This window comes from Lactuca virosa, chromosome 6 (assembly GCF_052849685.1).
Source record: "Lactuca virosa cultivar CGN04683 chromosome 6, Lactuca_virosa_CGN04683_v6, whole genome shotgun sequence".
Lineage (NCBI taxonomy): Eukaryota > Viridiplantae > Streptophyta > Magnoliopsida > Asterales > Asteraceae > Lactuca > Lactuca virosa.
The window spans coordinates 136,284,606-136,295,307 of NC_136431.1; the positions used below are offsets into that span (position 1 = coordinate 136,284,606).

The 10,702-nt window shown below is 39.1% G+C and overlaps 1 protein-coding gene across 2 annotated transcripts; it reads right to left on the bottom strand.

The window, feature by feature from the left end:
* Nucleotides 1–248: 248 nt before the first annotated feature.
* LOC145120616 (cysteine synthase-like) lies at nt 249–3,671 on the bottom strand. 2 transcript variants are annotated; one of them, XM_079056414.1, is made up of 10 exons: nt 3,390–3,671; nt 2,502–2,611; nt 2,267–2,324; nt 1,935–2,198; nt 1,724–1,861; nt 1,532–1,583; nt 1,371–1,420; nt 1,056–1,115; nt 866–946; nt 249–611 (listed from the first exon to the last, which is right to left on the bottom strand). In XM_079056414.1, the coding sequence occupies exons 1-10, from the start codon at nt 3,612–3,614 to the stop codon at nt 519–521; spliced, it is 1,131 nt and encodes a 376-aa protein (XP_078912540.1). In that variant the 5' UTR covers nt 3,615–3,671; the 3' UTR covers nt 249–518. The 2 variants fall into 2 exon arrangements, with proteins under 2 accessions (XP_078912540.1, XP_078912539.1); XM_079056413.1 differs by having other exon boundaries at nt 1,371–1,450.
* Between the last annotated feature and the right edge of the window lie 7,031 nt (nt 3,672–10,702).

Genomic DNA, 10,702 nt, shown 5'->3' on the forward strand with positions numbered 1-10,702 from the left:
GTTTTTTTTCAAATAAAATTATATAAAAGAAAAAAAAATGAAAATGATCACTAAGGATAAAATTATCATTTTACCAAACATACAATGAAACCATAGGAATCAACCATGCAAGATTTAAAAACCACATGATTACATTCATAAAAAACCATAAGGACCGTTTATGTAATTTTGTCATTGAACTATGAAAAAGGGTAAAAATTATGAGTAAGGGTAAAATTATCATTTTACCAAACATACAAGTTTCAAAATGGCAGAACCGACGATTCATGTAATTGTTATGAATGCGAAATCTCATTATCTTGTGCTTAAAACATAGATTAAAGAAAACACAATGATTTGGTGCATAGCCAGCCATATTAAGGACTATGCTTTATTGCAAATCCTACTTCCTAACTCCAAGAAATAAATAAACATGTAATAAATGATGAGCCCCTGTTTGCTGGATCTCTACCATGTCCTTTGGGCGAGACTTCTAAATGATCAAAAACCAAAGACACACTACACTCACACACTTGGTTTCATGGCTCTGCTTGCATTGACTCGCACTCTTCCCGGATTGACTGGAAAAGAACTGTGGATAGGTATCGCTCCCCAAAGCTAGGAAACACAACCTGCAACAATCATTTATTTACATAATTTAGAGATATGGTCAATGCTTCAAGTTTCATTACCAAAGTCTTGGGAGTTTCAATTCCGCTTCTTGTGCCAACCACCTGACTTTTAAACACCAGGTCGCTGTGGGTCAGCTCGGAAGTTGCTGGAAGAAAAACTTTTTTTTTTTTTTTTTTTTGAAGAAACTAGTCGATTTTAAGCAACCATGTGCCTGTATATATGTGTGTTAAAAGTAAGGGTGTGAGATGCATACTGCAATAAGTTTTCCTGCATTCTCAGGTCTCTTTCCAACCTTGATGGCAGCAGCTGCTGCTGCTCCAGAAGATATGCCCACCTTCAAAAAAAAAAAAAAAAGTGTTAAGCCACACGACACGGACCATTCCACTAATTTAAAACCAAAATGAAATAAATACAAAATAAGAAAATCCACCAAAAACCCTTACCAACAAGCCCTCTTGGAGTGCCAATTGCTTTGCAGTCTCAACAGCTTCATCACTGGAAATCTGGAAAAGTTTGATAAAAGAAAGGGTTTTGTATCAACCGATCATACCTTACTTTTTGTACATTAGTGTAGTGTCCATAAAACGCATTAGCAACCACATGAAATGAATAGAAAGCTTTTTTGGAATTGGTTTGTTCAAGTTGTAAAGACTTGCATTCTTGTAAATGATCCAAAACATTTTCATATATAAACTATTAGAATGCTTATTTACGATTATACCATACTAATAGATAGCCATAGGGAAGAGAAACCAGACCTCTATTACTTCGTCAAGCACATCTTGATGCAAGTTCCTTGGTACAAAACCTGCCCCAATCCCTTGAATTTTGTGAGGGCCTGCAGTTATCACATAATAAAAGCTAGAAAAAAAAACACAAAACTTGGAATCACAAACTAAAGATTATCTTTAGGAATTACCAGGTTTTCCACCAGACAATATGTTACTCTCTGTAGGCTCCACGCCAATCACCTGATAAGTTTAATCTCATCAGGTAAAATATAAACCAACAGGATATATATATATATATATATATATATATATATATATATATATATATATATATATATTTGAATTTAAGAAAAAGTCATATAAACTGTTAAGCTACCTACCTTAACATCAGGATTTTGATTTTTGAGAAAGCGGCCAACCCCAGATATAGTTCCACCAGTTCCAATCCCTGCAACAAATATATCCACTTTCCCTTTGGTGTCTTCCCAGATTTCTGGGCCAGTTGTCTCAAAGTGTACCTGCACACAAGTTGTATGTTAATATGTAAATGTAAGACATACAAATAAATGATTTAACTAAAAAATTACTTACCTTTGGATTAGCAGGATTATCAAATTGTTGAAGCATGTAAGAATTGGGTGTGCTGTTGACTATTTCTTCAGCTTTCTGAACTGCTCCTTTCATGCCCTTTGAGGAGTCTGTGAGAACAAGATCCGCTCCAAATGCTTTTAGAAGAACCCTTCTCTCCAGACTCATTGATGCAGGCATTGTCAAGATCAGCTTATACCCTTTTGAAGCAGCTATAAATGCAAGCCCAATGCCTGTGTTCCCACTTGTAGGCTCAACCAATATACTCTGGAAACAATCCAAATTACTGTCTCAATTCATCTTCTCATTCTCAAAATTGTAACTTTTTTTTTTACCTTCCCTGGTGTTATAAGTCCTTTTTCTTCAGCATCTGTTATCATACTGTTTCCTATCCTGAAGCCAAAAAAAGTTAACAGGCCTTTCAGTACTAGAATACAATTTTATTAAGATAATGCTGAAATCTTTTAGATCGTATTACACTATTACAGAAGACATCATACAATTTAATTTGAAAAACAAATACATGTATGTCTAAAGTCTAAACACATTGCAGTTTAATCTATCTCTCACCTGTCTTTCACACTACAGCATGGCTCCATAATTTCAAGCTTGGCAGCAATATTAGCAACTGATCCCTTTGCAATGTCATTCAAGTACACCATTGGAGTCTTTCCAATAAGCTGCATTATCACAACACAAAAGAAATTAACAAGCCATTAGCTTAGAATGAGGATATATTTTTATTGTCCGAGAATGAAATTCCAAAAGCAGCCTTTAGAATTAAATCACCCCACACCTTAAATCCCAATTGCTGTTTCAGCGACTCTGAACAAGACTCTTTTAAAAGATGTAACTTGAATTAGATACTTCTAATGACTAACAAAGGCTCCATTTTATGTATTAGACTAAATTTTTATCAAGGATACATGATCCTCTTTCCATACATAATCTCTTGTATGAAGTTCTTCACTGAACCTAAAACGATATATTGCTTGCATAGTTTCAACACAAACTATACTTGGGGACGCACAACAGTAGGACAAAAACTATCCACTCCGATGCCAAATGTTTACTGATCAATTTCATTAGAGTACTAGCCAAGAGGTCACAGGATTGCGCTAATATCTATAAACACCATACCAATTTCATAAGGACTTTAACTCAATAAGGCAGTAGAGTAAGAATTGGTTAAAACCCTAAGCATTGACATCTCTATCATAGTTGACCAAATTCATTTCCAAAACCACTCTGATACACATGCTTCGTTCTACCACAAACGAATGTTGTTGGTTGGATAAGCTGTCATAAATACACAAAAACTTGACCAATCACATAGGTTATGAAGTTGTAGATCTCATTAATTTATTCAGAGACAAGTCTAAGCAGCAAATAAACAAAAAGACCAAAGGAAATGATGTAGTCATGGGGGAAATAGGCAAGAAATAAGCGCAAAGGAACCTGAGTAACATCGTCTGCGATGTTAAGACCTTCGACTTGAGTCTCTTGTGGTTTCACAGAAACAGCCTTACACACGATTGGGCTACATGGGAAGGAGGAGAAGGAGGGTTTCTTGAGACCAAGCGAAAAAGCAAGTGCAGGACGATTGAGGAAAGGGGCGTCTGGGTAAAAGTTGGACTTGGATTTGCAAAGAGGAAGGAAGTGCTTGTGGATCAAAGAAGCCATTGCTGGTGCCTCTCTCGATAAGCAGATACGAAATGAAGATATGAAGTGAAGAGGATCAGGCTTTCCTTTTATAACTTAACTGGGACCGATCCATTTGCTAGGTTTTCTCTACGGTTTAATCCATCTTATTAAAATAAAATAATAATAAATTCCACATAGATTTGTCAATGTTAACATGACAAATTGTATTTCGTGTTGCTATGAGGTTTTATAGTTTACAAAATTCATTTGACGGAAAATAACTTAACTCTTTCCAAGTTTATTAATGGAAAGAAAAGAAAGTGAAGGAAAATATGGAGAGAAAAGAAAAGAAGAGGAAGAAAATGATTAACTTATTCGTGTTCGCGTTCGAAAGAAATGCAAGGAAGATTTAAAAAAAAAACATGTTTCCGAGTTGGAAGGAAAATAAAATAAAATAAAGAAAAACAACAAGATTACAATTTTACTCTTATTTTTTTTAGCAATCACATTACATATATAGTTCTAATTGGAAAAGAATGTTGATCTGCATGTTATCTTCACATTTTGTATCTTCACATATTCTTTTACACACAAATAGGACCAATGGCAAAATAGTCCAGCAAGTACAAGGAAGAACAATCAATATTAGCAAACCATAAGCAGAGCCAATGGAAAAAAAATCCAAGAAACTTTAAGAAGGATTGAAAATGAAATCCAACAACACATTGTCTTATTATTACTGATTGGTACCGGTTGCTAGTGTTTAGAAAAAAAATGAAAAAATGAATGGTAGAAGTAGTCACAAAAAAAAGCAACAACCACAATTTAGAATATGTCAATTATCACATTGATGATACAAAATAGAACACATAATATTTTTTGGCTAGAAGTTTATTATTGATAGTTAGTTGTTTCAACCAATAGAAAATCTCAAAATTCATATATTGCAACAACAAATGAGAGGTAAAATGTAACACCTCAAACTTTAGATCAAATTTTTCATTTTTAATTTACTAAAAACAAGTTTCACAAACCAAGTTATCAAATACATAATTATCCAAAACAACCATTATCACAAAATATTAGAGTTTCTTAAATTGTCCCAGTAACAATCCTCCCAACGAGTGTGTACAATCAGACCTCCGTCTTCCTGTGGTCGTCAAAAGTACCTGAAACACATAAATCAATAACTATAAGCACGAAGCTTAGTGAGTTCCCCAAGATACTACATACAACACAACATAGATAACACAACTATGGGTTATCAGCAACCTCGGGGACTATCAACAGTCCCAGTGGGCAACAGCATGCCCTATGGGTTATCAGCAATCTTGGAGACAATCTACAGTCTCGGTCATACATAACACCATAATATAGAATAACAGTAGACCATGATGGTCATCACAAATACAATTATTGTACCACACATGTAAGAATAAGTGAGGAGACTCACCTGATACTGACGACAAGTAAATCTCAGACCCGAACTGTCGGAACTAGACTCCGCCTAATCAACGAAATAATTAACCCCAATTAATATTTAAGTTCCAAAGCTCAACTCATGAGTCCAAATCCCATAACTAAGTTCTCGAAGGGCAAAAAGACCATTTTGCCCTTCTCATGGTCCAAAACCCTAAATCTTGACCAAAAGTCAAAAGTCAACGAAAATCAACTGCCCAGCGCGTACGCTGGGCGTACACTTCCTTACGCGGGGTGTACAACGCGACCAGTGACCCATCGGGGACGGAACCGGCTATGCGGGGCGTAACCAGGAGTACGCTCGACGTACTCCGTCTGCTTTCACTCTCACCAACTTTTTGTCTTAATCCTTTAAGACAATTAACCCAACTTCAGATCTGACCATCCTAATGTGTCTTAATCCATAAAGTCGTTGACTTTAAGCCTTTGCATGGCTAGGAAGGACCCAATGCAACAAACTTTAACTTCCAACACACTCTAAGCTACTTTACTCATGCATGAGCCATAGGGAATGATCAAGCAACCATTTTTATGAATCTACAGGTCCTAAAATGCATGAAAGGACAACTAAAATTCCTTAGAGTTCTCCAAGCTCATAAAGGTCCAATCTTGGGGACAAAAAGCTCATAAAACTTCAACCATGTAGATCAAATAGAAAACTCATCAAGGTATAAACTTTATACCTGAAAAAGTTGCACAAATAGGAAAGGTTTCTGGATCTACAAGCTTGCAAGCAACCATTCATTCTTCTCTAGTCTCCTTCCTCAACAATATGCACTAAAAATCACTCAATAAGCTCCCAAAGCTCACACAAACAACTTCGAATTGAAGCTAGGGTTTGAAGAGGGAATGATGGTTGATAAAGATGATCCAAAAGGGATATAAGGTTTCTTAAATATGGAGCAACACTTAAAATTAGGGTTTGGAGTCTGGGCTAGTACACCCGGCATACCACACGTACGCCCAACGTACTAGCGGATCATCCGTGTTTCCATGTTGCACGAGTACGTTGCGCGTACCCTCAAGTACGCGCCGCGTATGACCAAAATGCAAGCCTTTTCCTCAAGGGACCAATTGTGCAACTTTTGATAAAGTTAAGAGCAATAATAATAATACATGATATTGGGATGTTACAATTCTCCCCCACTAGAATCAGACTTCGCCCTCGAAGTCATCCTCAGGAAACAGCTCAGGATAGTGCTCACACATCTCGAACTCGGGTTCCCACGTCCACTCCGAGCCTTTCCAGTGTTGCCACTGAACATTGACCAAGTTCACTACCTTGTTCCTCAAGGTCTTCACTTTCCGATCCATAATTTCCACAAGCTTCTTAACATAGTTCAGACAATCATCGATCTAAATGTCCTCTAAAGGGACCACAATTGTCTCGTCAGCTATACACTTCCTCAGTTGAGAAACATGGAAGGTATCATGAATCTGGATCAACTCCCTCGGTAGCTCCAACCGGTAAGCCACCTTGTCCACACGGGCCAAAACTTGGAAAGGGCTAATAAACCTGGGGCCCAGCTTGCCCCACTTCCTGAAGCGGATAACACCCTTCCAGGGTGACACCTTCAGAAGCACTAAATCCCCCCTGAAACTCTAGCTCAGAGCGTCATCGATCCACATAACTCTTTTGGCGGCTCTAAGCCGTCAACAATCTCTGTCTAACCTGTTGTATAAGCTCGGTCGTCTTGAGCACTACATCCGTGCTCCCCATGACCCTGTGTCCAACCTCACCCCAATAGATAGGAGTCCGACATCTCCTTCCATACAGAAGCTCAAAGGGGGGGCATACCGATATTGGCATGATGGTTGTTGTTATAAGAAAACTCAGCCAACGGGAGATAGGAGTCCCAACTCCCACCAAAGTTAATGATACAGGCAAGCAGCATATCCTCGGGCGTGTGAATAGTCTGCTCCCTCTGCCCGTCAGTCTGCAGATGATATGCAGTACTGAAGTGTATCCGGGTACGCAACTCCTTGTGAAACCACTTCCAGAACATGGAAGTAAAATGCACATCCTGGTCCGACACAATAGAAGTCGGCACCCCATGCTGAGCCACCACCTCTTGAACATAAATATCGGCAAGCTTCTCTACAGAAGAGCTCTCGCTAATGGCTAATAAGTGAGCACTCGTCGTCAAACGATCTACTATCACCCAGATAGCGTCAACACCCCCCGCAGTCTTCGGCAACTTCGTAATAAAATCCATGGTGATCTGCTCCCACTTCCATAGGGGAACCTCTAGAGGCTGCAACTTGCCATGAGGGTGCTGGTGCTCGGCCTTGACCTTCAGGTAGGTCAAACATCGCTCTACAAACCAGGCTACATCTCTCTTCATACATGGCCACCAGTAACTATGCTTCAGGTCGAGATACATCTTGGTAGCCCCTAGATGAATGTAAAATCTCGACTTGTGGGCCTCCTCCATCAAAATCAGTCAGGCCCCATCCGCATACGGTACCCATACCCGCCCATTAAGAGTCAAAAGCCCTCGGCTGTCGATATCAAAAGTTGAAATCTGGCAGATCACCCGCTCACTTTTCTGATTTTCTTCTTTTATGGCCTCCGACAGCGCTCCTTTGATAATCTCTATAATTGGGGTCATCACAGTCATCCTCATGCACATATCCCAAATCGGGGCACTCACCGCCCTCCGCCTCAAGGCGTCAGCCACCATATTGGCCTTGCCCGGGTGATACAGAATCCCACAGTCATAGTCTTTCACTACATCCAACCACCTCCTTTGCCTCATATTCAGGTTAGGATGATCGATAAGATATATCAGGCTCTTATGGTCCGTGTAGATGGTACGCCGAACACCATAGGGATAGTTGTGCCAAATCTTGAGGGCGAAAACCACCGCCCCTAACTCTAAATCATTCGTAGGATACTTCGCTTCGTGAGGCTTCAGCTGCCTCAAAACGTATGCAATCACATGCCCCCTATGCATCAACACAACACCCAACCCTGCAATGGATGCATCACAGTAGACTACGAAGTCCTCAACTCCCTCAGGGAGGGCAAGTACCTGCACCTTACACAGTCTCTGGCGTAGAGTCTCAAATGATGCATGTTGCTCAGGCCCCCATTTAAACACAACATCTTTTCTCTTCAACCTGGTGAGAGGAACAGTAATCTTAGAGAAGTCTCTAATGAATCTCCGATAATATCCCGCCAAACCCAGGAAGCTCCGAATATCAAATGGAGATCTCGACACTTCCCACTGCATCACCGCATCTATCTTGGCTGGGTCGACCAAGATACCATTCTAATTGACGAGGTGTCCCAAAAATTGAACCTCGCGCAACCAGAAGTTACACTTGGAGAACTTGGCGTAGAGCCTCTCCATCCTCAAAACCCCAAGAACCTCACGAAAATGCTCCTTATGTTGCTCTCTAGCCTTCAAATAAACCATAACTTCATGGTTGAAAACGATTACCGTTTGATCCAACATAGGCCTACACACCTGATTCATTGTGAGAACAAGGATCTGATGGCACAGGGACAAGGCTTGAAAACTCAAGCCTTGAGTTAATGCTTAAGATCAATGTCTGCTTCTGATTAAGTGTTCCAGTCAATTCTGGCAAGACGAGTCGATACTGAAGATGAGAATCAACAAAGTACTTCAAGTATTAAATATGGAGTAATGACTATAATCAAAGTAAAGACAATAAATGAACAAGTAGAATGTTTGAAAGAGTTTGATTTGAGAGAAAGGTGCAATTGAAGTAAATTCAAATATAACTATCTTTGGAGCAACAATCTGTCATTTATTCTTGTCATTAAACACTCCTTATATTGGAGAAAGGGTTACATCGTACAAACCAAATTACATACACAGGACCAGATAAAAGAGTTACTTCTGACACTCTGATTATCCATTTTGACAAAATAAACTAAGTCCTATGTACTGTTACATCAAGCAAAACGACAAGAGTAGTTAATGCAGACGGATTCATTATCTCGAAACATCTTCACTTCGAACATACTTCACTACTCCGGACACCAACTTCATCTCCAACCACAGACTGATCTCGTACCTCATCCCACTTCGGACCTAAGACTGACTTCGGAACTCCAAAGGTTAGAGATTGATAGAGGTTCACTTTCAGGTTCCAACAATCTCCACCTAAGTGAACTTAGCAATCCAGTTAGCTTAGTTCGAATCTTCCTTGATGAACACATAAGCCATGTTTGTAAAGTGAAAACTCATTAATCAATAAGTGTTTTTAAAGTGAAAACTCATAAGCCATGTTTGTTCAACCAGTTTGGGTGTGCAGAGTTTTTTAACAAGAAGGGAATAGATGCAATGTTTGTAAAGTGAAAACTCATTAATCAATAAGTGTTTTGAAGTGGGTGTTATACTTACATAGATAGAAACTATTCAAGCCAGCCTGTGTCGTCCTTTGGTCTGTGTGGTTGCTTTCCCTGTTGGTCTCATGCCTGCGGTACTGTTGACCATCGTCGACCTGACACTCTGTCACTTACAGGTTTCATGACTCTATTTTTGTATGAACACTCAAGTATAACAAAACATGGATTTATTGATAAAAGAGTTCCCAAAACGGGAGTACTCTTACAATATTTTACATCTTCTCCCTCCTAAGGGAGATTTTACTCACAAGACATTAAATTGAAAATTTAAAGGATAGAGAGTGTTTTTCTTGCACTCGTTGTTGTGATGCCTTCTAATGAAAACATAACTCTCAATTTATAGACACATTGAGAGGGTCTGATAATTGCCTATTACGTCAGGCATGACGTTTCTATCCACTCACGATTACATTATTGTGGACAGCTGGAAAAGCAAGCTGCTTTTAGATCGAAGATTTTGATGTCGAAGCATCTTTTTTAATAATGTAGGAGGCATTATTTTCTTGAGTGGCGGGGGCCATTTGACGCGTGAAGCATCTTTCTTTAAGATGATGAAGATTTGTCATCTTCAGAGGAGGGACCCTCCTTTGTCGTGGAATCACTGCTTTTGCAGTAGTTGCAATGATGGTCTTCAAACAACTGCTCCGCATGCCTACAGAAGATTTGTCTTGTAGTGGTAGATGCATCAAAGTTGTTGTTCATGAACTGTTCTCCGAATTTGGATGCTCGTTCAAGGTCTTCGTTACTGGTGTTGCCATAGCTCCAGCTGGTGATTATACAGTGTGAATTTGTATAATTAACTTTTTTCTTTGATCCTGAGATTATCTCAATGATCTTTTCAGAAATTCTTCTAAGGCCGTTGATACGATTTTGATGAAGGATTTCTTCGAACGGGAGATCTTTGTCTTCCGTGGGTCGAGATTGTTCGATGTCTTTTTTAGCTTTTGCTAAGCCAATTTCTAGATAGTGATAAGGGGCAAGTGTTGCTTCTTAAATCCATTCTGGAAGAGAGGAGATGACTCTGATGTAAATTGGATCATCTTTTGCTTTGAGAACTTTCTTTCGGAAATTCTTAATGGTTTCTATCATACTGGTTGGGAAGAATTTTAGTTCTTGCAAATTGCAGCTTGGATAGATGTTGTCTATTAATCCTGCCGAAAAGTCTTGTTAGATTAATCTTGGATCTGCTCCTTCAAGGAAGTTGTACAGACTTTTGGTTTTCTTATCTGTTGTGAAAAATCTTTCATGGATAAGATCTTCTGGGCAT